General features: G+C 41.3%; 4 protein-coding genes across 5 annotated transcripts; 2 read left to right on the forward strand and 2 right to left on the reverse strand.

The window, feature by feature from the left end:
* Nucleotides 1-589: 589 nt before the first annotated feature.
* LOC128762806 (fatty acid-binding protein, liver-type-like) lies at nucleotides 590-1,320 on the reverse strand. The gene is made up of 4 exons (XM_053871322.1): nucleotides 1,155-1,320; nucleotides 913-1,085; nucleotides 765-854; nucleotides 590-693 (listed from the first exon to the last, which is right to left on the reverse strand). Exons 1-4 carry the CDS (start codon nucleotides 1,219-1,221, stop codon nucleotides 643-645), a joined length of 381 nt encoding a protein of 126 aa, XP_053727297.1. The 5' UTR covers nucleotides 1,222-1,320; the 3' UTR covers nucleotides 590-642.
* Nucleotides 1,321-4,126: 2,806 nt separating this feature from the next.
* On the reverse strand, nucleotides 4,127-8,052 carry LOC128762195 (isotocin-neurophysin IT 1-like). The gene is made up of 4 exons (XM_053870240.1): nucleotides 5,683-8,052; nucleotides 5,494-5,618; nucleotides 5,223-5,427; nucleotides 4,127-4,401 (listed from the first exon to the last, which is right to left on the reverse strand). Exons 2-4 carry the CDS (start codon nucleotides 5,611-5,613, stop codon nucleotides 4,259-4,261), a joined length of 468 nt encoding a protein of 155 aa, XP_053726215.1. The 5' UTR covers nucleotides 5,614-5,618; nucleotides 5,683-8,052; the 3' UTR covers nucleotides 4,127-4,258.
* Nucleotides 8,053-8,854: 802 nt separating this feature from the next.
* znf366 (zinc finger protein 366) lies at nucleotides 8,855-15,052 on the forward strand. 2 transcript variants are annotated; one of them, XM_053871243.1, is made up of 7 exons: nucleotides 8,855-8,987; nucleotides 10,600-11,487; nucleotides 11,560-11,727; nucleotides 12,322-12,472; nucleotides 12,686-12,877; nucleotides 14,085-14,259; nucleotides 14,322-15,052. In XM_053871243.1, the coding sequence occupies exons 2-7, from the start codon at nucleotides 10,610-10,612 to the stop codon at nucleotides 14,768-14,770; spliced, it is 2,013 nt and encodes a 670-aa protein (XP_053727218.1). In that variant the 5' UTR covers nucleotides 8,855-8,987; nucleotides 10,600-10,609; the 3' UTR covers nucleotides 14,771-15,052. The 2 variants fall into 2 exon arrangements, with proteins under 2 accessions (XP_053727218.1, XP_053727217.1); XM_053871242.1 differs by lacking the exon at nucleotides 8,855-8,987 and having other exon boundaries at nucleotides 10,461-11,487.
* A 4,117-nt stretch (nucleotides 15,053-19,169) lies between these two features.
* Nucleotides 19,170-25,981, forward strand: mrps27 (mitochondrial ribosomal protein S27). The gene is made up of 11 exons (XM_053871244.1): nucleotides 19,170-19,245; nucleotides 19,433-19,510; nucleotides 20,579-20,649; nucleotides 20,740-20,798; nucleotides 21,431-21,545; nucleotides 22,740-22,818; nucleotides 23,201-23,316; nucleotides 23,459-23,561; nucleotides 23,632-23,774; nucleotides 24,502-24,663; nucleotides 25,531-25,981. The coding sequence occupies exons 1-11, from the start codon at nucleotides 19,173-19,175 to the stop codon at nucleotides 25,777-25,779; spliced, it is 1,248 nt and encodes a 415-aa protein (XP_053727219.1). The 5' UTR covers nucleotides 19,170-19,172; the 3' UTR covers nucleotides 25,780-25,981.
* Nucleotides 25,982-26,197: the final 216 nt, after the last annotated feature.

The following is a 26,197-nucleotide window of genomic DNA, read 5'->3' on the forward strand; positions in this document are numbered from 1 at the left end:
AGACAGAAGAAAATGCATTTGTCTTTTAAGGGTTTATCATTATTATTATTATTATTATTATTATTATTATTATTATTATTATTATTATTATTGGACATTAACATCATTGTTGCTCAGGGCTTCAAAAAGACTGTCTGCTGCAGCAGATGTGATTGTTCTGTTTGGATTCTTAACCGTTGGATCACACAGTTTTGTAGCTGAAAACAAGTCAATCTGATTCCCAAAACAAGACATTAGAATAGATCAACGGTTCTTTGAAAGTTTTTTTTTTTTTTTTTTTTTTTGTGAAAAGGTTAACGTCCTCCCTGATGTGGCCCCTTCCCCTTTGCTCTGACAGGGAGGTAAATGTTATTATTGATTGCCAGAGTGACAAATAAGACATGGATACTGCAGAAGGATAGTGAGGCTAAAACTAAGCAGCAGCTGATTCATTGCAGCAATATTAGCATTTCTTGTTTGTAGTGCCCAAATGTTCCCGATACATCAAAACATTCCAGTGAATTCTAAAAATATGAATGTAAAAGACAACCGTAATGACCAAACTTTCAGATTTAACTTGACTTAACACTTAAAAAATGACAAACAAACGTTTCATTTGTTGAAAGGAAAGGTTTATTTACTTTGTTAAAACCCTTCTGTCGGTTACACACGCTCGCTCGTCCTCTTGTAAGAGATGCCGTTGAACGTCATGGTCTGCAACAGGAGCGTAAGCATTTCAGCTCAACGGGCGCAAAGAGAATATCAGTGTCGTCGCAAGTACTCACATCGACGAGCTTGTTGCCGATCAGCTCGGTCACGCAATCCACTCCCTTCAGACTAACCTTCAGCTTGTTGCCCTCACAGTGCACGGTAGCCTGACAAGCCAGGAGAGTGAGCTCGCTGTACTGGAGTGTATGGTGAGATCAGCCTTACCTTGACCTTCTCCCCAGTCACCGTTGTCAGTTCGCCCTCCTGACCGACGGTGAAGCTGTTGGCCAGGACATGATCTCCAGTGGTTTCAGTCACTTTGAAGCAGTTGCCGTTCTGCACGATCTCAGTGACAGTCTTGGCATCTTTGGCCGCCTTGATGAATTCGTCAGGCATACCTTGGAGAAAGCAAGAAGGCCGTAGTGACGTACACACACAAGCACACGCTGGTAAAGCTGCCATCTCACCAAAAGCCTTCATGAACTGCTCAAAGTTGTCATGACAGACCGCCTGGTATTTTCCATTGAAAGCCATGGCTGCGGACAGTGGAGGTGACGGCAGTGGAAGGTGCGCGCTACTTTTATATCCTCAAAACTGAAGCTCATCAATCATTAACTTCAGGTGTATCTCATTACTTCTACTTCGTCTGACATGCCCATATAACGCTACGACGGACAAACAAATCACCACATATGGTCATGTGGAGGCAGGCAAAACCATACTGGCTGCGAATGAACAAACCCTTATTTTCAAGTCAAATGACCATCGGGTGAGCAGCCGCTTCGACAATAGTCGCCGTTGAAAGGCTGAACTCTGCTCCACATCACATCATGCAGGTGACTTCCTGGACTGATATCGACCTCGCAGCTGGTGCGGATGGCAGACAAACAAATGGAATCCTTTCACAATAAGGTGGACACACCTCAGTTGAGCTGAGTTGGTCTCTGTATTTGCTGAACAGCTAGTTCTTCAAAGAATCCGCAGCACATCACGTACACGACACCAGCCGAGCAGTTGAGCCCACACAGCATTACAGTTGTTCAGTTGAGGAAAACACTGGACAATACATTTTTCTTCACCCACACCCAGTGCACAGAACATTCAATGGCAGGAATGTGGAGTTGTACAGCAGCGACAGATGAATGGTCAAACATTCCATCCAATTTTGACAAAAAAACGGTGTATCTTTTTACACCAGAATCTTAACTTTAAAAGGCATCAAGACATGGCACCTGTTAGGATGCAGTAATAAAGATAATGATAGTAATAATTATACGAATAAGCCAACTGCGCACATACAAGGACACTGTTCTTTTAAGAACTACTCTGTATGAAGACAGCCAACTCAGCTCCAGGCCCCGTCATGCATTTCCATGCTTCCAGCATTAGCAAGATGAAACATTGCAGACATGAGGACATGAACTAAAGGAGAGACGGAGCACGTCGACACACTGCTGCTCAAAACAGTGTCTCACACAGGAGAATGACCTCATGTGGTTTTGGTTAAACAAGCTAGAAATGCAACAACTCAATTCTTGCCCTAATGGCTTGCAATTTTTTTTTTTGTTCATATTGTTTTTGGTTTTTTTTTATAATAAAAAAAACATGTTAATTTAAGCTGCTTTAAATGCTTTGGTAGTGGATTTTTTCAGTTGACACTAGAGTTCCTATCATTCTGTGGCCATTTTGTGAACTTTAACCAATCATAATTTTGAAAATCCAAACAAAAATTAGCTAGCAAAGCAACTATGTTAATATGCGTAATTTGATCACCGAAGGGAAAAAATGCTGGGGTCTCAAGTGGTTCAAATGAATGAATGAATGAATATTCATTCTAGTGCTGTCATTTTAACGCGTTCATTCGATTAATTTATTACGTCTCAATTTAACACGTTAAAAAATTTAATGCAATTAATTATGAGTATCAACGGTTCTTCATTTTGCCTCATTTAGAGGCGTGTTATACTTTTATTATTCATTTTTGAATTGCTATGTTGAGCTGAAGTGCCTATTTGAGACAGCCTTATTTTATTTCAGAATTGTATTTATTTAACTGAATCACAGTATTTGTATTACATTTTAGAAAACAGCCTTATTATTTTATTATTTATTATTTATTTAACTGGATTGCTGTTTGTTTCACATTTTTGAAGACAGCTTTATTTTATTTATTTAACTGTATTGCTATATTTGTTTTACATTTTTGAATAATGCACCTGGCCTAACTGGTTTGCGGATGTGCTCGACCTGTACTTTTGGATTTCATTTATGACTATTTGATTATTTGTATTAATCGACTGACGCCACTAATTCATTCCAATGCCACATCAAACCTACACACAACAACAATTGTTTCATGATCAACTTGAGCTGAGGGATCCACAAGGAGCAGAGAGAAGAACCGTTCTCATAATTCCTGCCCCATTTTTTGTATTTTTGTTTATTTGTTTTTTATTGCAGTCTGTTTTGACTTGCAGAGTACTGTAAGCAAACTTACATGTATACGGTAATAGCACAGAAATATCCAGGTATTCCTCATTCATTTATCAGTTTCCTGATGGTCAAAGTGTGCTGGGCTCACAGGGAGCTAGGTCTCAAGTCTCTGAGCACTTTGCAATGCAGAGTCACCTCAGAATGTTCTTGAACTGTGGGAGGATAGGAGAGTTCCTGAAGGAAACTTGTATGGGGGAATCAAATAACCTCCTCATGGAATGGACCACAATTGGCCTCAAACTTAGGAGCTGCTTTCAATGTTCAATTGCTACTGCTGGAATTGAAATCTGAGAGAGATAACATTATTGACTAGATGCTCCAAAGTTCCTCCTGCCTTCACCGCATTAACAGAAAGAACATACAAGCTACAAGCAACTCATCTGCCTGAGTTTGTCACTCCGGAGCGGTGGTTGTGCCTGTAGGACGGATACTGTAGATCTCTTCATGATAGGCACTGGCCTTATGTACACAAAGAAATGTGCCGCCTGGCCAGACTTAATCCAGGGGATATGCCAGCTGCCACACCAACCAAGAAAGGTGTCTCTTACACCTAACATAATGCAGGTGTAAGACACTCTCACGCCTGTTTTCAGTCGCACCTACAAGAGGATGTAGTTGCAACCTAATACGTCTCAAAGATACACTTACACCTGAATATTTTAGATCCAGTGGAGATTAACAGGAGCAGTTGAGGATAGTGACACGTTGATGAGGATTTCTGATGCTGTGTCCTCACTTTTTAGATCCTTTAAAATAGTTGTTCAAAGCCAAGGATCGCCATCTAGACGAGGCAGACAGTAAGGATGCTGCTTCATGAAGCGTCATCATCACTCATGCTCACCTTGTCTGACTTAACTATATATATATATATATATATATATATATATATATATATATGTTTATTTGGTCATGATCAATAACAGAAACACATTCGTAATCTCTTAAATCTTTATTTCAACATGCAGCTGGCTAGATTTCCGTGGTCCCTCTTTGGGGTACATAAAAATAAACAGATGAACTATATTTCTGACAAACTAACACATGAGCTGAGAGGTTTTCATCGGCGTAGCAGAGAGACTCATTGGTGGATTCGATGAGAAGAGTGGCCGGCAAGACGCAGCAGCCTGAGGATGATGTCAGCGGGGTCGCCGGAGTCCAGTTGGCCGTTCTGCTCGTCCCCTTCCTCGTCGCTCAGGCAGGACTGGTCGGTGGTGCAGCTTTCTGTGGTGAAATACATAACGGCAGGATAAGGATATCCTTATTTACCAGAGAACTCCACCATCTCATGCTTCACTGTGGTGGAAATGCAGAAAATATAATCGGTTTTATCTCCCGTCCTACAGTTTTCATTTCATTTTCATTTGACCTGAGGTCCATTTAAGAGTAGTAGCTAAGACATGAGACCACTTACATCATTCATCTTGTCAATGTACAATATATATAGTGTATGTGGATGTGTTTTTGCATATGTACTGTCGAATAATGTTGCTGTAGCATGTATGCAATGTATGAAGTCTATGCAAATGACAAACATAAGCTACAAATTGAATATATAAAAGTGGTCCTCGTGCAGTCAAATCAAAGCTACAGAATTTTTTTTATTTTTTTAAAGAATCATTGCTATTTGAATTCCTAAAATAAATCATGTTATTTTCTTTTGGGTTCCCATTTCGTTTCCCCATTGCAACTAATAGCATTAATGAAATGTTAAATAAAATATTAAGTTAACCTGAAAAATAAACAAAAAAAAACTTGTTAAAATAGTGCTATAGTTTATGATTCATATTGAGAATCTTCATATAAAAAAAATAACATATTTAAGGTCATGGAGTAATTCCTGTTTGCTCCTTGTTTTTATAATCCCATAGTTGCAAAATTGATATTAAATTTAAGACTTTTTCTTCTGTCTATTTCACTCGATGGCATGCCCCAACAGTCACAGTTTGTAATTTGGCCCTTAAAGAAATTTAATGGCCCACACCTGATCTCGAGTCACCCACTTACTGGGCAGATATCAGAGCTCCGCGTGAAATTTGACTGACCTGCGTCGCAGCAGAGCCCTGTGGCAGCGCAGTGTCCACCTTCAGATCCACACGGTCTTCCCCCAGCCTGACAGGGAGTCAGCAGGTAGTTCTCTTCCAGGCAGTGAGCGGATTCAGAGGAGCCCAGGAGGCAGCCGAACCCTTCCCCGCAGCAGATATTAGGGCCGAAACAGCGTCCCCGATCACCGGGACCGCAGGACATACACTACAAGAGACATTTGTAGAATGCTGCTATGACAACTGTGATGCACAGCAGTTTAATAGACGTCACCTTGCGAAGAGGAGCGTCCATGATGGATCGCTTTCCACCAATGGGACAGTTGGAGATGTAGCAAGCAGAACATAGAGACAAGAGGGAAAGTAAAGCCACGAAGACGGTTGCTCCAGTCATCTCAGCTGTGGAAACAAGGAAATTTAGGAAAATGAGTGCAAACAGCCCAAGATGGGTCAATGTACTCACATGTCCTTCAGTCGCTTGATTCAGTAGCTCTTGGAATCTTGACCTGTTTGATGTTCTTGCTTGATGCTGGCAATTTCTTTTATATCCCCCAGCGATCCATCAGGAGTGACACGGAAACCTAAGAGCCACTTAGAGAGGTGTAATGAGGGCGAGAACGCTGAAGGTGACCACTGGTCAGGCCAAAGGCTGCGGCCCGCGCCCTGACAGACATTAGTGGAGAGGCCTCCGGAGCGTGCCCGGGCATGTGTTAGTCGGCCAGGAGTCACAAAGGTCGAGGCAGGGAAGTGATCTCATTGAACTTGTCCGTGGAGGACGTCAAACCTCCACTTCTGTGAATTAAGAGTCAGAGATCTCATTAATGGATGTTTTTAATTGGAGGACACAGAGGAGGAGGTCAGAGGAGCTTCACTCCGCTGTGGACTGGGAAGGTTCTGCTGTTAGCATATTTAGACAGGATGAGAAAACTTCTATTTCCTCCGTGTCCTCTCATTAATCCCACAGAGGAATTGAAGCTCACAGTCTCCAGGTCTGAGGCTGATTGGCCTCATGAGTTAATGAACTCGGCTAATGATCCACCGACTACAGACTCACCCTCGCAATGATATGAGTTCAATTATGGCAGCTGATGTCAAACTTACCTGATTCTAAATTAAAAGTCAGTGAATCAGGTCTGGAGTCAACAGGCTGATGGTCTGGTCCAAAGAGAGCCATGGGGACGGGCCGGTAGCGTGACCGCAGGTCGGGGCCCGGGTCTGGAACCAAGAGAGCCAGCGGGGAGATCAAACAGCAGACTCTTCTCAAGTAGTGCTGGGGGTTCACAACTAGTTTGACGTGGCTCACCACACTGAAGTTGTATATGTGCTTAACGGCAGTTGCATGTTAGAGGTTTTGGAACCCCAGTTCGTGGAAAAGGCCTGTGACTCTGTTGCATGGAAACTCAGGATGAAATGATAGAGAAGGGGTTAAAAACATAACCCAGCGCAAACCTCCGCCAAGTTACTAGTTTCCGCACATATTGTGTCTTTGCTTTTAGCTGATATCATTTCCCGGATCATTCTGACATTGCTGATCATCAACCCAGCTGTCAACATTGCATTCAGGCTTTCAGTTGTATCAAATGTTTCCCACTGGTGGGACATTCTGATGCCATAGGAAGAGATGCACTGCACTGACCAACATGTTAAACAGTGCCAACTTTTGGCACCATGAGTCAAGCTTACATTCGGTACCGTACTGTACGTAGACTGTCACATCACGCAGTCACTCACGAGGCATCAAATTGTAATTATTTTCAAGGCTTATACAGAGCCCCTAAGGGGACATGATAACCACAACAAAAAAAAGTTTTGTGAGATCTCACAATATATTTTTGTGATCTTCATCTTCTTAAACGTCTCGCTTGTCTTAACAAAACCCCCCTGGAATCCATCTCCTTCAAAACCAGTCGAACGTCCTCTTTCGTCACTTGTAATGTAATGTAATAAAAAAATGTTCCTGGCATATGGCATACATCCACCTGTAACCATGTAGTTGTCCAGAGGATAGCAACTGGTTGCTCATGAATCCTATCAGATCTCCCAACTCAGAGTATGTTTTGCGCCGAGAGAGACCCCTTTAACGCAAAAGTCTCTTCAGATGCCTTACACTGTTTTCAAACCATGCTTGCGACGAAGCACGGATCGTATGTCCTCATATTTTAGTCCATTTTCAAGATAAAAGTCACTGACACTTTCCCACAGATGCTGAGTCGCCATCGCTATGGTTGTTTGATCCGAAAGTAGTTACGACGTCACGCTCGTCAAAGTATTGTGAGATCTCGCAAAACTTCTGTATTTTTATTTTTTTTTCTTTGGTCCTTTCCTCTTAGGGGCTCAGTAGGCTTATGCATAAAGTATGTTTTGCAGTATATTTTTTCAGTACAATCATTCATTCACTAACAATCATGCAAAAACTGCCACATATACCAAGTGACATCTCTATTGTTGTAGATATGAGAGCTCCCTATTGTCAACCACCTCTCCTGACCTCAACACCTCCGTTTGGATCGTCACATGGGAGCGGAGAAGTTTGTCTTCACATTGAAGGCTAACTTCGGTGTCAAGATTGAATGGAACGTCCTCTTGAAATAATCGCTATTTGACATGTTGCATCAGCAGTGAGAGCTTACGAGTGTCACTATTGAATGCAGAAAGAAATGCAGCGGAAGGGAAAATATTTCATTCATTGGTATTCAATATTGGTCAGAAATGAGAGTCATATTCAAATTAGTTGATTTGGAATGGCAGGTGGTATTCCATAATGTGAACACAGAAAGCGTTGAAGAAAGTTGTGCAGCAGGAAAGACGTCAGATGATGGGCTGATGAGGCTGCATGGGACAGGGATGTCATTTTCAGAGCTCCCCAGATGGCGCTCTCGGTTTAAAAATGATGTGTTGTGCCACTGAAATGACTGTTCAAATGCAAAAGTTTTTGGTCAGAGAGTGCCATCTAGTGGGCTCAGACCATGAAGACACTGTTTCATGATGCTTCATAATTCAGAACGAAGTTGAATCATCTGTACTGGAGTTGGCTGATCAGTATTTAAATCCTCATTGTTCATTTTTATGTGACCAACATGTCCTTGCTTTGTTTGCTACGTGTTGCATCACCTGTAGTTTCTCTCATGCCCTGTGGTGCCCCTTGACAACTCAATGAGTTGCATCACATGTGGACCACATGGCATAAAAGTTCCTGAAACTACATTTAGATTTGCAATAATGCAACTTATATAATTACCTGTTAAAGGACAGATTCACGCACCCTGCTTTTTGTTTTCTCCTGTGAATAAAGCAAGAACTGCTTTAACGTTTATTTCTGGTATAAGAAGGAGGACATTTACATCCAGCGTTCTTCATGAGAGATATAAAGAATGGAAGCTAAACCACCCTCCATCACGCCGCGCAGCTGTTAAACATTCAAAATTGCATTGTTTACTCGCGAAACATCAAATCCAGCCTCCTGCCGTTCCCCCCAAAAGCTCTTCAAATCCCTATTTCATAGAGAAATGCAGATGTCTATCTAGTGTTTCCTTATTTTTCTACAGGAAGGCACTAGGCTTGTTGACTTCCTCTCCCCTCCCTTCCTTCCTTCTCTCCGAAGGTACTCATCTGAAAAATGAGAACAAAGTGATTGTTCCTGTTCTCTTTCTTAAGTCACTTCAAATGCTATCCGTGGACAGGCAGCTCATTGTCAGCAGTGAAGCCAGCTGAGAGCAGGAGACGGCAGGTACAGCAGCGGCTGCAGCATCACTCTGGTTCACTCCGCCGGTAAGACAGCTCAGCAGCCGCACGCACACACACACACACACACACACACACACACTTTCAGACGCACTGGCTTGCACTTGCATGGCATGGACTGGTACTTTGGTGAGGAGGGGCTTCTGTTTTAATGAATTGTTTGGGATGCATAGTGTCCGTGGGGTCTTTTCAGAGCGCCGGGGTCAGAGCGATGGAACACTGAAGGGGAAGAAACAGGTGGTGCAGACTGGAAACTTTAACATTGGATTCATTTGAATAAAACGTGTTTGAAGTGTAAAGAAGTGGAAGACAACATGTTAGTATTCCTGTCTTTCGTGTTATCTTGAAACACAGTAAGATGCACAACCTAATACTCGACTAAGTTTGTATCAAAGTATCAACCTGACCATTCATTCGTCACTGTTTAATTATTTACAATAACTAATTAGGACGTTATCATTGTTCAATTATGGCCTTTTAAGGAAAAGCTATGAAACGCTCCTGCAGAACTGGTTAATAAGTACTAAGCATAGATGACCTGTGCATGTGCAATAAAAAAGCAGGGTGTGAGCTTTTATCTGTGCCGTAAAATAACAGTAATTGGAAGTGAGTTGCCGATTATTTTTTTGTTGCCGATATTGCTCATGTGCACAAAGACAAATAGACAAATAAAGGGGAGGAAGATCAACTTGAACTACTGTTTAATAGAAGCAGTACTTTGACTTTATTATTCAACACCATTGGTCCCTCTTGATAGGTAATAAAGTTTTATTGGATTACAGAAAATAGGCTTAATTCAAGAAGGAAAGTCAAGGCATTTTTCCCCATATAAATTGTCTCTAGCTTTTAAACATGGCTCATAACCCGATTAATATGACATTTGTACTCAAACAGATGCAACTATACTTCCATCATGAGAGGGAATTTTTCTTGCACACAAAAGCCTAAAAAAAGCACTCGTTTTTACTAAATAATTTCCATTTTGTATTGCTGAGCAATGTGTATCATGTATAAATAATTTTATAAATATGTATATTGTTAACTAAAATAAAATTTTGTATCGCTGAGCAATGTGTATTATGTATATATAATTTTATAAATATGTATGTTGTTAACTAAAATAAAATTGTAACATTGCTTTTTCCCTGGTAAAGAAAGCTTTGTGAAATGATGCAACAAACTACCTATATTTTTAATAAAAATATGCACTGCAGTACTTGCATTTGACCACACAGATGACTTTATTATTTGTCACTGATAATAACTGAGTGCAGGAGTGAAACACTTGCAGGTGAGTATCATGTCATGCAGAAGTTAACACTTCCCTCTCTGTGTGTACTGCCACTTGATCATGCTGGAAGTACCAGAAGTAATGCTAAAGATAGATATGTCTATTTTTTAAACATTAATATTTTTAAACAATGGAGCTTTGAGGTCAACATGTAAAAAAAAACAAACTGGGAACTAAACACTGGCTTTCACAATGGAGTGAAACGAAAAGGGATGCAGGTAATATAGGTAAACCTTTCGGCATGACTTCCCTATTTGAAGAGCAGGACTCAAAAAGCAAGGTTTCTGAGAGATTCATGTCAGAGGCAGTGGTTACTCATCTCAAACTTTTATTGCATTACATATCCAGCAGAAAAACAATGGAGGCAGGAGAACTGAGCAACTTTCCATCTCAGCGCCGTGACTCTCCGAGCCCATCCTCGACCCTGTACAGAAAATCCCCCCTTCACCATGCTGTGGCTCCGTTGGATTACGAAGCCACACTTGGCCATAGTCAGAAAGAGGGATCTCAAAAACGTAAAAGAACTCCCTACAGAATGGACTCCCAGGATGAAGCAAGCCCAGGGAGAGGTGAGGAAACAAGCAGCGAAAAGACACCAGAGATCATCCATCATCAGAGCACCTTCCAGCCCTTAAGTGCAGTTCCCGGAATGATTGAGCTGAGCAGACTCCATCAGAGGTCGATAGGGTTGAGTCTACCTGTGCAGGTGAAACAAGAACCTCTCAGTCCTCCTTCCGTTTGGCCTTCATCTCCCTACATCCTCCCTCCTCCGTTCTTCCCGCCTCTTCACCACCTGCCATACCCCTTCTACATCCCTCGACCTGTCATTCACTTCCCACCCCCATCATTTTACCCAAGAGAAAGCCTCCCATCCAGTCACCATCAGGGGTCTCCCAAAACTGCAACCACAAGCACTGAGAAACTCAACATTCAGGTCGACGACAGCTACTACGTCGACGTGGGAGGTGACCAGAAGCGGTGGAAGTGCCGTATGTGCGAGAAGTCGTACACCTCAAAGTACAACCTGGTCACGCACATCCTGGGCCACAATGGCATCAAACCGCATGGATGCCACTTGTGCGGGAAGCTTTTCAAGCAGCTGAGTCACCTCCACACACATCTGCTCACGCATCAGGGCATGCGCCCGCATAAGTGCCAGGTCTGCCACAAGGCCTTCACCCAGACCAGCCACCTGAAGAGGCACATGATGCAGCACAGCGACGTCAAACCATACAGGTAGATTAATATCTAATATCTAATCTCCACTCCCCTGCGCAGATCTCCTAAAGACACGTTTCTGTCCTCCAGCTGCAGTGTGTGCGACCGTGGCTTTGCCTATCCCAGTGAGCTCCGAGCCCACGAGCAGAAGCATGAGAAGGGCCATGAGAACGTGTGCGTTGAATGTGGACTGGACTTTCCAACTCTGGCCCAGTTAAAGAGGCACCTGACCGCCCATCGTGGCCCCACCCTTTACAGGTAATTTAAAAAAAGCCTTATCTGAACAACTTATGGTTAAATAAAACAATGCAGTGCAATGCAATTGCCTAAAGCTGACTCCTTCAAAATGAAAAATAAACCACAGGAAATCCTTCTTACTTTGCTGCAGAGAAATTCATGCTTCTTTTCATATACCACCTTGGTCAGCTGAATGATGGACTGCCCTTTCCATTAGTTTCATTGGTGCAACACTCCTTCGCTAGTCTGATAATGGGTGTTGACTCATGGTGTGTCCAATGAAGCATTACGTGAATATCACTAGTCATTTCGCAGATATCCAAAACAAGTAGCAATCTAAGCATCAAGAGCCTTGCCCAAGGGCAAACAGTGGTTATCTCACTGGGATTCCAACCCACACCTTTCCACTCGAGTTGCCCAGCAGTTGCTATGTTCACCAGCCCGCACAGTTTAGGATCCACATTGGTTGCTTTGGGTTTTGAACCAACCTCCAACTTCCTCCCACTGTAGCTTGCTGCTGCCCTTCGAGCTACAGTTTGATATTGTGGTTTTAATATGGTGGTATTAATCTTGTCTCGAAAAAGGTTCAGTGATATTCACATCTGATCCCTGCAGGTGTTCTGAATGCCAGAAGACCTTCCAGTATCCAAGTCAGCTCCAGAATCACATGATGAAGCACAAAGACATCAGACCGTACATCTGCAGCGAGTGTGGGATGGAGTTCATTCAGTCCCACCACCTGAAACAGCACACGCTCACTCACAAGGTTGGTTTGATCTGGGTGGGAAGGTTTCTAACTTGTCAATTTTTCCATAGTCTTCATGGCAAAGACCAAATGATTTGCATGCTCTCGTTCATCTGCATAGCTGTAACAAGGATTCGAATGATTACACCTACACCTTACTTTGTGTGTGATGTCAGCAGCCAGTCAGAACTGCCAATGCATTCTGAAACAATATCGCTCTACGGTCTTTCACAGGGAGTAAAGGAGCACAAGTGTCGTATATGCGGTCGTGAGTTCACCTTGTTGGCGAACATGAAGCGCCACATCCTCATCCACACCAACATACGAGCCTACCAGTGCAACATGTGCTTCAAGAGCTTCGTCCAGAAGCAGACGCTCAAGGCCCACATGATCGTCCACTCCGATATCAAGCCTTACAAATGCAAGGTCAGTCAAATATAGCTGCTCGCTTTCGGGCTCTGATGTCTGCCTGTCTCTCATACCTGCAATTTATAAACACAGGCTGCTATAAAAAGACTCTTTTTGGAGTGTGTGATTTGACCTTGGTGTTTGGAAGGAGTGATGACCAGATAGCAGAGAGGCTTTTGGCACCAGGAGGCTCCTTGTTCATAGGAAGGATATCGCCGTGCAAACTGCCTCTCTAACAATGGCCCCCAGCCTCTCCGGAGAACAAGGCCCGCAAATAGATTTCATCTCGCTTTCTCTGCTGCTGGAGGGAGCTTCCTGTTTTCTCACGGTCCTCTTGGACAGTTTTGAGTCCCTCTCTCCTCCTGAAGGAAAGGACCACCCTAATAAAAAAGAATGCAGAGGAAGGACAGCAGAGGAGTTGCCCTTCCCTGTTCTCCCCCTTGTCCCTGTCTAGATGTTGCTTCCTATCGCTCCCTCTGTTTTTCCTCTGTGTGCGTGCTGGGGAGAGAAAGAGGGATGGAAGACAGGGAGGAAATCAGAGAGAGAACTACAATGGGATGGGGTGCGATCTGGAATGCCGACACATTCATTCAGGATTACGTGTCGAGCTCCTGTTTTGATGAAGTCAATCGTCTAAGAGGGATTTGGGAGGAAACAGGGGGAGGATTTGTTTCTGCATTTATCAACGTCCTTTCAGTAAAGAAGGAAGACAATCACAGATTCATGCTGGCGCCTATTATACATATGCTGAAGAGAAAATGCTCCAAAGGAAAACAGGATTTTATTATTAATTTCTTTGTCATTAGACAATTTTAAGATTGAATTACATTCAAAATAATATAAGAAGGAAATAAGATAGAAGTATAAGGATAATAAGAAGAAATAGAAGGATAATAATAATAAAATAAGAATAATAATTATAGTAATAATAATATAATAATAACAAGCATAATAATATACCTTTTACCTTTATTATTATTATTATCATTGCCGTCACAATTATTATTATTATTGTTATTATTATTGTTATTATTAATGGGGAATATTAATATTATTAAGTGAGGAAAGTAATAAAATGCTGCATATACCTAGTTACTTCTACTATACTTTTTTTAAATTCACCATAGTAATATTCATCCCTTTCCTTTCGACGTGTCCAAGTAACAAATGTTTATACTGCACTGCAAAAGAAGGTTGTTTGCTAAGCCTGTAATGTGTTCTGCAGCTCTGTGGAAAAGAGTTCAACAGAATGCACAACCTGATGGGCCACATGCACCTGCACTCGGACAGCAAACCCTTCAAATGTCTCTACTGTCCAAGCAAGTTCACCTTAAAGGGAAACCTGACCAGACACATGAAGGTTAAACATGGTGTCATGGATCGAGGGCTGGATGAAAGATGTAAGAACACACCAAGATATCGTTCATTTCATCTTCAATAACTTCATCTGTTCTTGTTCCAGTGTTCAGGCAGAGAGGGAGATTCTGTCTCTCCTCTCCAGAGGGCTTGATGAGCCACTTCAGCCAGAAGGAGCCTTTCGATCTTTCCCAGAAACCCCAGGTCTTGCCCAGCATTCACCTTTCCCAGTCTGATGGTGAGAGCGCTCCCGGAAGCTCCTGTCAGGAGGAGGATGAGGAAAGTTTATACAGTCCGGAAAGTGAAGACAAACCTGAGCCACCGCTCAGAGCAGAGGAGGAACCGGTCGAAAGGCTTGGGAGAGAAACACTGGATCTTCAAGCGAAGCAGACCACAGGCTCAGAAGCCTGTGGATCTGACTCAGACCAGGATGATATGGATGAGAAAAGAGACGGGTTTGTCGACTGGAACCAGAGAAGACATGATGGAAAATCGAGTCACGCTAGTACCGGTGTGAACGAAGACGCTGAGAAGATGGAGAACGAAGAGCAATAAAGACAAATATGAACACACCACTGCAAGCTTTGTAAATAGTTGAGAATTAAGAAATCATGAATAAAATGCAAGCAAACGCCAAAAAAACTGTGAAGCAATATAATCATATATTTTTGGAGACTTCAGTGTTTGTTTATGAAGATCTTATTTCGATTTGGTGGCAAAAATCCTTGACCCAATGTTCCCTAGAAATGTGATGTAAAAGGTATTCTTTCATTTTGTTTCTTATTGTGTTGATTTTTTTGATGTAGTAATAAACTCTGATACATGCGGTTGTGTAACAATGTGACTAAAATAAATCGACCTGATCAGAGAAACTACACTCTCGTCTTCTTTCACTAGCACCTTGACATTGGAAAAAGAAGCAATTTCAGTGCGTTTCGTTTGACTTGCCGCTCCATGTTCAAAGTGGAGGAAAGGGAAAAGAAAACACCTCTCCCTTCTTTCTTTTAGGTTGTGATCAAACAGCGGTGACGGGCTCGGTGGGTGTCCCAGACAAAGACTTCGTATGTGTGCGTGACTCTGAGCATTGTCTCACCGAAACACATCAGTACTGGGGCAGCAAGCTCGAGATTTTCTGGCCAAAAATCTCCCGCATGACACACTATACAGTGGACGTCTTTTTCTGAGATTCTGTGTGAGAAGACAAAGAAGAAAATGTTTCATTATTTATTTCTCAGAATGTCTAAAACTGAAAGCCAATTTGTTGAGAAATGTGTCAAGTCTCATGTCATTTCATCCTCCACTTATTCTCACTGGAACCATGTCTATCTATCTATCCCAGCTGCTCAGGGCAAGAGGTGAGGAACACCCTGACCAGCTAGTATTGCAGCCTATGGCAAGGCACTCATAGACAAACCAGCATTTTCTTTAGAGTCACCAGTAGAGTTTGGATTCCCTGGAAAAACCCATTGAACAGGGGAGAAACTCTGGAGGTTCACTTGAACTGGTGAGTCGGCTCCTCAAGCTGGCCTTAACTGCCATAAATCTTTCGGAAATCCACTCGCTGGCTTTCTCTCCAGCAGCGCCATGACCCTCAAAACTGGACCTGGGAAATGTCTGACTTGTTTAAATCCTTTGGTACATCGAGCTCAACACACTGATCCACACACAACAAGGTCTGACTGCATAAGTCAAAATTCATCAACAACACAGCATCATCACATCAACAGGACCAGACTTCCACCTTGCTGACATCTCAGACGAACAGGGCACGTTTTCTATACATCATATTTCTTTTTGTTTTTGTTGATTCTTTCAAAGATTAAATTGTATATCCATCTCTAAACGTGCTTAACTCAGATCCGAAAGTCAATTTAATTGAAGTGACTACGCTGTCCTCAGTGCAAAATGTATCTACACCAACATTGAAGCTCTCAACAGCAGAGCTGAAACCATGACACCGCTTGAACTTTACAAGCTTCATATGAAACATAGTCGACATTATTTTTTGATCTGAGGAGAAAAAAAACACATTGGTGGTGAAATTGCAGGTAAGAGAAACGCTTTTCAGGTGAAATGCAGAACAGCAACTTTTTTTTTTCTGTCAAAGACAACCGCCGTGTCCCTGATACTGAAACTGCCAACAGTTTGAGGAAGTTCTCACATCCTCCTGTCCTTTCCTTCTTCTCACCTTCAGGTTTCAGGCCTGACCACAGGGTGTGGATTTAAGGCCCGATTCTGCTTCTGGGATTGAAGTGTGGGGATCAATCTCTGGAGTATGTGACAAATCAGAAAGGTTATCCTCCATTGAAACATGACAAAAGAGAACTCTGCTTCCCTCGGGGGCTTTTTTTTAAAGAACTGAAACGCTCTTGATCATGAGAATGAGAACTGTTTCAACTAGTGCTGCTGTTATCTTCTACTTATACAGTTATTAGCATGAATGCTACTGCTACTAACACTACTACCACCACTAATATTACTACCACCAATACTACTTCAACTACTATCAATGAGCACACAACACTTCTATAGTTAAGACATATATTGTTGCACAACCTTAAAAGCTGGAGACAGTTATATGTTTCTTGATTCATTATTATTTGGATACACACTTGTAGTTATACCTTGGGAAGTCAGTTCTGAATAGTGTTCACTTCATCAGATGAGACGGGATGAAATATGTTTGTCGAAAACTGAGTGAATGTGCGTTATAGTTGATGAATAAAAACAAGACTAAAATGTTATGCATGACATGAAAAAATAAAGAAAGACACTTGTGACTTCAAACAAAACTGAGTGCAGGAGGATTACAGCGAACGCTGGAGGCAGTAGCTCTGCCATTTCAGGCTTTCAGCTACACGTAAACAATCGCGGCATAAATGGGAGCCGCCATGCCTTCAGAATAATGATGATGAACTCTCATGTGACCAAAGGTATTAAAGCGAAGAGGAAACATCAAACAAGTGGAAAACACACAACACTTCATGGAGATGGACTCGATGATATTGGTTTTCTTCTTTCTTGATAATAATATCGTAACTGATGCTTATTACGAGCGTAAGTAAAGTCGAACATGCAGTCAGACAAATGAAGAGACGGACCAGGTAAAGAAAGCAGCAGAATGAAGAGAGATTCACTGCTCTTAATTAAAAACTATTTTTTTTTATTGTCATCAATTCAGTTAATGTCAAAACTTTGCTTCACTTTGAGATTGGCTGCTTTCCGTTTCTGTTTTGTTTATTTTAGGTGGCAGATTTTTAGTAAATATTTCTGGCGTGGAACATAAGTCAACTAGAATAAATAAACAAAAGGCATCTCTGGAATGAAAAGAATGACTAAAATACATTGAGCTTTTGTTTGACTAAAACTAGACTAAATCCTTGCGACTTGTAGTCGACTAAAACATGACTAACAAAAATGACGTGAATGACTAAATGTGACTATGACGAAGAATTACCATTGGCACAAGACTGCGACTGAAAAATGGGGACGACAAAATTAACACCAGTTCTGAGGCATCACCAGAGCTGTTCTTTGAAGTCCAGCTTCTTGGCCAGAGGTCAAGTGGGAGAACAGATCAAGTCAGGGTGTGACTCTTTTGTGAACAAAGTGTGGAGAAATTTTAGCACCCCTGTGAACACTCCTCGACCATGAAAACAGGAAACCTTTACCTGTAGTGGAGACAAGTCAAGCTGTACAAAGTTTAAACTTGCTGTTTCGTCTAATACAGTTGTGCAAATGTGAAATGGAAGCAGCTGCATTTCGAAGATTTGAACTAAGATCTAGTCAGTTGTGGCGCATGTCCTTTACATCAAATGTTGACTTATGTATAACACGTAAACTTGAGAGGCATATGAGTGTTCCCAAGGTGTTGCAAGGGGTCTCCTCTCTGCAAGTAAGAGAGTCCTTGAAAACCAATAAACCAAGTGGTGATCTGCCCAACTCCTCTATCAGTCTATATAAGCATCAAGGCTCGATTCTTGATAAAATAAAAAAAAACAACCCAGTGACCTGAAGCCTGAAGGCCACCAAAGCAAATATGACAACTAAAATTAGCAACATTCAGTGGTGAGATCCCTGAGCCCTGCAAAGAACAAACACCTTGGGCTGACTGAAGCAGACATTATGACATACGTGCATACTGTTTAACTTTAAACTGTTTAACTTTAATACAAAATGGCTCAAACTGTATCATGAGAATTCAAATTTGCAAAGTGGTAACAGATGTACAAATGTACAGCAATGAAGACAACTGAGTTTAACAGTCTCTAATTGATGTATGACTAACTTTCATTCATTTACGAAAACGTTTTAATATCAGTTAAACTATTTATTATGCAGAAACATGGAGCCAGAATCGCCATGCAACATGAAAATAAGGACATGAGGGGCACAGTTTTACAGTTGAGACATTAAAATAATTCAGTGCAGCGAGTTGAAATAAGACTATTAACAACAATCGAAAGCAATCATTAATTTAGATAATATATTTCAGTGTTATAACATGACATCAATCTAATTTATCCCTCAAATTACATTTGTAATTTGTGTTTAGGAGTCTGATTTGCACTTTAATAAATGATATACATTTAATTTAAATGTAATGAATTTTTACCATCGCATTGCATTGATAACTATAGGGAGGATATGTGTTTTATATTGTAATAAAAATACATATAAGACCAGCTTTATCCAACAAGAGATGTAAAAATAGAATATCATTATTAAACTACTATTGAAAATACAGATTTTTGATTTTGAAATATCTTCAATGTTTCATTTTGACCACCAAAGGACTTTTTTCTAGAAATCCTGCACCAGGGTAGCTCCGTATGTGTCGAATGTGTAGAAGGAAATAAAGTTCCTCAACTTACTGAACTTTTCCGAAAGTTTAATTAGTCAGGCCAGTGACGTCATATTCCCCCCCGCCACGGTGCTGAAGTGGTATCGTCGAAAAATGGCCGCCTGCGTGTTGAAGCGGTGTGTGACTGTAGCTGTCAAAGTTAAATCCTTATCTCCGTCTTTTTCTGGTATAGTTTGTCATTCGTTTCTTCTTATTTATATGAACCTCATTTGGTTCCGTTCCTAATTCTCGTCCTAACATTTGTCTTGATGTTTAAGTAGGTTCATAGCACCTGCAGTTGTCAGAAGCTAACTGTGATAGCTGCAGCTAATCTAACCTTTGCTAAACATGTATATAACGTGTTGTGTTCGCAGCTAGACGATGGCTTCTTTCAGCAGCTTATACAGATACAAAACTGTGGGAGGCAAGAGAGAAAGATCCTCAGAATCTGGGTAAGATTTGCATGTGAATGTCACATTTCCCAACAAAACATTGTACACACAGGGCAATGTAAATATGCTCAGTAAAATGGTCTCATCTAGTTATATAGTGCGTCAAAAGTGATATATGTGATACTACTCGAGTCTCTATTCTAATCTATTTTTGCATTTTCATTATTAATATCTGGAAAACAGTCCTTGCCATGTTTTGCTGTCATTCTGCTGCAGTCAATGTCTTTTTTGTTTTTGGGAGTTTAAGTTGAAACACCAACTAATTACTTTTAGCAAAAAGTAGAATGTCATAGAATGTCTTCCATTGCTGTTAATATGCACAACTGTTGTCCTCACAAAAGCATCACAAATCATGATCATTCTGGAGACTGATGTTTTGCAAAGAAATGCAGTCCTCTGAGAGGCTCTTTCTGGTGAATGATAAGAACTGACTTGTATGGATTGATAAAGGTTGACACTGGTTTTGTGTGAGCCTCATATGCAACTATCCCATGCTGCTGTGGTAAAACAAAACTGCAAAACTTAGTTTGCTGTGCTCGAATATCCCACTCTTTCTCACACGATTTAAGGGAAAATTATTCAATCAAAACATGTTAATAAAAAAGTTTTCTGTACCCAATGGCTTACATATGTTTATTGGCAGTATGTATAATAAAACCGAAGCTAAATAGCTTTTTTATCTCAGAAAAAAATGTATGTTTGCACTAACATCTAACTACTGACAAATACACAACAGAAACCCCAGGAAAATATATATTTTTAAAATAATTTTGCTGTTAATTTTGGATGGCTCATTTTCACAGCTCCTTTGAACTCCTCAATGATAACTTATAAATAACCCCAATCTGTAGAAACCAGACATTTTTCTTACAGACTTTCTTGTTTTGTTGTACCACACAGCTGATAAAATCGTATACTGCGCCAATCCACACTCAATTGCGCAGTGGCATATTCTCAACACAAGGTGGCAGTGTAACACCATCATCAAAATACACATTAAAGTGACTTCTGATGATGCTTAAATTCATTGTCGTATCTTTTTCATTCTTTCATTTTCAAACCTTTTAGCGCTGCTGGCTAACAGTATGGACAGAACATATGAGAAGAACCTTCCAGTTAGTTCTCTGACTATGGGAAGGGTAAGCTGTTGATGCATATACAGATATTGCTAACTCAGTTTAATACCTTTTTTTCAGATATGACCTTATTAATCTTTGAATATCTTTCAGTTTGTCGACAACATCTCGTCGCGTGAGGAAGTCGATCAAACAGAGTACTACCTCTACAAGTAAGAGATTTTAATTTGTATCCAGTCCACGTATACATCTGTGTCACGTCATTCTTGGGCTTTTCCGGGACTGAATTGTCTGTTTGGTTTGTCTGTTTTGGTTTGTGTAGGGTCACATGCATCTCTTTGTTCTGGGCATTCTCAGACTTTTCCTGTTTACCTCAATCCATAGACTCTGCACCCAGTTCTTGTGATTACACTTATTACTAAACTGTTTGTCACATGCTTGGTTCAGTGCAGGGAGAGTGACATTTGGGTGCATGTTTAAAGAACATGTTGTTTAACCTTTATTAGGAACTGTGATGCAATTCAGTTAAGATGAAAAACATATGGGCAGCGTTTAGTGAATTGACCGATCTGAGGTCTGCGCGTGCCCTGATGATGACAATTCATGAAATGACTGTCAGTTATTTCATGTTCTCTACCGTTTGTACAATGGACTGGCGTTTGAACCAGAATGTAAACGTTAGTATTTTTAATAATGCACCATATAGTATTCCAATCCAAATGGAAGTCAGATTGACTCACAAATCAGTATGAATCTCTACCCAGGTCTACAAACGTGTTTTGAAGTAGTTGAAGAGGTTAGTATTTCTTTTATGTAAACATGCTTCAATTGTTTGGTCATCTAGGTTTCGCCACAGTCCAAATTGCTGGTACCTGCGAGACTGGACGATTCACAGCTGGGTCAGACAGTGTCTAAAATATGGAGCCAGGGAAAAGGCTTTGCACACTCTGAAGAACAAGGTACGTTGTTTCTAACATGTTTATGAGATTTTTATTTCATCCACATAATATTCTACATGTTAAGGTGGGTAATGAATTTGGGGGATGAGCCACTCTGAAGGTTACTGAATTGTAGGTTTCTTGTGTTGCCAATGTTGCACATTTACTGGTGTGACCATATTATTTTTATTGCAAAGTAATAATGAATCTGTACTGAAACTTTGCCATTCTTCTTAATGGGGAACAAGGCGGCCTTTAGGCTTTGGGTGTTAATTTTTAGGCTTTTTCTCAGGATGATAGTATCTATTCCAGTCTAGTTTTACAATTATGTCAGAAACGGCATTATTTAAATGATCTGAATGTGAATGCTCTCCACTCTGGTTTGGGAAAGCTGGCAAGTATGGAACGTTTAGAAGATTGACTTGAAGCAAGCAACCTGAGCTCAGACAAACTTCAGTGTTGGTTTCCTTTTAACATAAAGAGGCTAAATGGCATTCCATTACAAAGAAACTTGGTGTTTAATGTAGTTTTTGAGCAGCTTTGTTTTCTTTCATTTTAAGCCAGCTGATACATATGTACAAAATAAAAAGAGCAATAGCTTCTATTTGTACACAAACTAACGTCACTTTATTGTTAACGTTAATGTAACATGCATCCCAATATAGTATCGTAATAATAACCTTAATAACAATTGGCCCTTACTCACTGCTGAGATTCTGCAATGTATTCTTGCGTAATATAGTGACGCCAAGTGCACATGATTTGAGAAACAGAGTCAGGATCCCAAACAGCAATTGAGGCTTCACAGTTATCAGTGAGAAGTGTCCCAGATCAAATCGTAACCACCCAAACTGATTGGTGTTACACAAACAACATCAAAGGTGCGAGGCATGTTCACGCCGCATGTCGCACGTACTGCTGCGCAGCGGGTATCTGGGCGTCACTGAATTACCCACTGATCAGAGACGTTCACGGTCCAATGTCTAGATTAATGTAAAGCAGAGCATGTTCCCCCACAGGAGCATCTGTTCCTATGATCTCGGGGCCTGATAGTCTACTGTACTGCACTATAATTGGTTTGGGATGCTATGGGATTAACAGAATCTGGGAGCGCTAATTATGACCCGTATACTTCTGTGAATCTAGGATGTAAAAGACTAACTTTTAACTGCTTTCACAGAAAAAAAACACTTGTGATTTTGCATCTCTGTGCAGGTCCAGTATGGGATATTCCCAGATAACTTCACCTTCAACATCCTCATGGATTCCTACATCAAGGAGAATGACTTTAAAAGCAAGTTATACATTTCATTATTTATCATTTATGGAGCGTTGAGGAGTACACTACTTATGTTGTCCATTGTGCAACTTTTCTTTGTGGAATCCTGGGTTATTATTTGTTATTACACTTGTCCATGACCCAAAACACAAATGCAATGACAATGCATCAGAGGTGTTTAAAGCATTAAAGCATCCATGAGGAGCAAGTTTGTATTTATCGTGGCAGCGCAGTGGGGCAGTGGTTGGTGCTGCAGCTCACAAGAGGCACTTTCCTTCCACGCTGCCAAAACATGTGTAAATGTTTTGTTTTACCATAACTCGGTGTTGCCCTGTGAGCCCTGACCTCATCAAATGTGTGCTGTTTTATTACAAAAGTGTTTTGCTGTGTTTCACAGATGCCTGCTCTGTTGTTGAGGAAGTGATGCTGCAGGAAGCTTTTGACCTTCCCTCCATTCAGATCTTGTCTTTCTATTCTTTGGGCTGTTACCTAGCAACGAAGCCACAACTTACAGTGAGTGAAGAAGTCGGCACAGACTGGCATGTCAGGCACCTCTTTGAATTACAAAACAACACTGCATGTTTTTGTTTACTTAACTGTAGAAAGTGACTTCAGTTATGGGATGAACTGGATTCTTCTGTGTTGCTGGGTTTAGGTGTCGCAGGAAAGAGCGCTGGGGGCATCGTTGCTGATCTGTGGGCTGCAGCATGAGAACAGTGTTGGGCTGAGTGCGCAACTTCTCGGCTGTGTGTTTCTTGGTGTGTATTTCATTCCTCCCTTTGTTTTAATACCTTTTATAATCTCTGTTTTTTTTCACTCTGGATGCAGGCAAGGTGGAGATGCTGAACGGTATAAATGGCGTCTACAAAGGGATGCCGCTGGACTGGACCCGTGGCTATCTAGGTCGAGCGTTTGCTGTCATGGAGAGAGTTGCTACAAACCAGCCAGATGTTAAGCTGACCAAGGACACAGTAAGAACCCATGTTGTGGTCACACATGCAAAAAAATCTTGTCACGTTAAACGCTGCAGCAGAGAAAATTATATTCAGACAAGACATGACTTCATTACTCATACACAGGGAGCCAATATTTTGAAACGGTGTTTAATATTTTAATGTAAAATGATACATATGAAGGTCTTCGGTTAGTTTCTTCTTACAGTGTGGAAAAGCAAAGGTAGTGCAGGACAACACAATGGCATTACCTGGATAAGTGGGCGGCATGACACAGACTCCATCCTCTGAACAAGCACACACATACACACATGCTGTTGTCTTTGTCCAATAAAGGTGCGCTCACGCAGTCAGCCTGTAATCCGCCTCCAAACGTTCAATAGTTGAGGTTCTTCTAATGAGATTTCCAAGAGCCGGAGGCGTTCTAGACGTCAGTCTGAATCAAAGCTACGAGAGCGAAAGCTTCTGTGTCAGACGGCGGCAAAGCAATAAGGTAGATGGCAGAGAAGGCACAGGGACGAGGACACATTACGTCAAGGAAAGGTGACTTCTGCCTCAGGTTACTGTTGGTCTTCCCACAAATTAAGTTATCAAATATCCTCCGTAGCCTCATTCATCATTTCTACTGTTATTTAATTCACCTGCGCCTGTTTTACTAGCATTATTTAATATATAATGAATAATAAATGTTATGCCACTTAAACCTTCATAACCTATTACTAAGCTTGTGTCACTTTCCCTACAGTTGGATTACATCAGTGACATCCTGCAGGAACTTTCCTCCTCAATAGACACTGACTCATCTGGGGAGGAGTCTTCTGGAGAGGAAGATCAGAAAGTAAGCACCATGGAGGATGAAGATCTAGAAGAGCAGGCGAAACTTCCAGAGTATATCAGCAGATTCAAGGTGAGGTGCAAACAGCCAATATAGGCCCCGCTCCATTTACTTTAGTCATGAATGATGGTGAAGAAAAATGTGGTGTCAGACACAAGAGGAACATGTCGATCAGCTTGAAGTTGTTCATCTAGTGGCAGGGGTGGTGCAGGTTTTCGGTCCAACCGAAGTCAGTCAGGTGTCTGAAGACTGTCTTCAACTGGTCTGGTGCTGCCTGTTTCAGCTGACACCTGGTTGGTTGACCAGTGTGTGTTTAATGGAAATAATGTGAAGTCACCTGAATGAGTGTTGACATTCTTTTTCTACTTGTGTGTTCCAAGCTGTAGTTGAATCTTTTTAGGATTCATGTGATACTAAATAGTAGGGATTTGTTTTTCGGAAACCTTCATACATGAAACATGGTTTAACAAAACTCAAAGCATTTCCTGGTCTCCTTAGATTACAGCTGCAACAGGGCCCTGACTTTAGCCTCAGTGGTCAACATTTCTGTCAATAAATTGTACAGTTCACCCAGCCTTTAATGAATGGAAGCTAAAAATGTAAATGTGTGATTTACTGGTATTATCACCTCTGCTAAGGAGGTTGTTTTTGATGTTGTTCAAAGTAACTTGAAACGTTATGGAGATTTGTATGAAATTTTCAGGACAGTGAAAATGTGAAATTATTATTTTTTTCTGTTTGTTTTTGAAAGAACAAGTGGGTGTTTGCACTCTTTGAGTGCTTGTTTACTTTGGTAAATGGTCTATCAATGAAATTGGAATTTATTTTTGATGGAAATATCATTCTGTGATCCTTTCAAAGCTTACCTGTACTGCCTGGATTTCTAAAGCCAGACAACACCGCTCAGTTGGAAGAGTCACCCGTGTTTTGTCTCTATAGGAGCTGAGTGTCCTACTGGAATCTCAGGGTAAAGTCGACTCTGCCTCCTTCAAGGATCTGGTCACCGAAAAGGCAAAACAGGACCTGGCTGCCGCTGAGAAGTCAGACATTGAAGAGTACGAGACACGGATCCAGACTTGGGAGGATGAGAGAAAGAACTTGGTCCATAGAGAGAGAGAGCTGAGGATGAAAGCTGAGCTGGAGAGAGAGGAGCGGCTAGCAGCCCGAGCCGCTGCCCAGCAAGCTTAGACTGCTGGTGTCTGTCATATTACGGACTGTTGTCACTTATGATTTTCTATCAGTGGAGCTGTTCATGTTTATCTCCAAATAAAATTCAGCTTCATCCGTGTTGCTGATACTTGGGTATACTCGAACCAATTGTTGAACACGGCTTGTGAGTGACCTCATGTGTGAGAATAAAGATGGGAAAGATCTCACCATCACATCCTCCCACTCCTTTTCCTCCCTGGCCACAGATGTGGACGTCTGTGCGTGTCAGGAGTTAGCTCTGGTATGTTTCTCACAGATGAATACAAAGTGGGGAACAACATGTCTATCTAAGGAACACAGAACTCCACGCTCGGAATGCAATTTTAACCACCAAGTCCTTCACCCTGGGCGAGCGTAAACTGTGACATAGATTGAACTGACTGTTCAAGAGTGAACC

The sequence above is a fragment of the Synchiropus splendidus genome, chromosome 7, assembly GCF_027744825.2.
Source record: "Synchiropus splendidus isolate RoL2022-P1 chromosome 7, RoL_Sspl_1.0, whole genome shotgun sequence".
NCBI classification, from domain to species: domain Eukaryota; kingdom Metazoa; phylum Chordata; class Actinopteri; order Syngnathiformes; family Callionymidae; genus Synchiropus; species Synchiropus splendidus.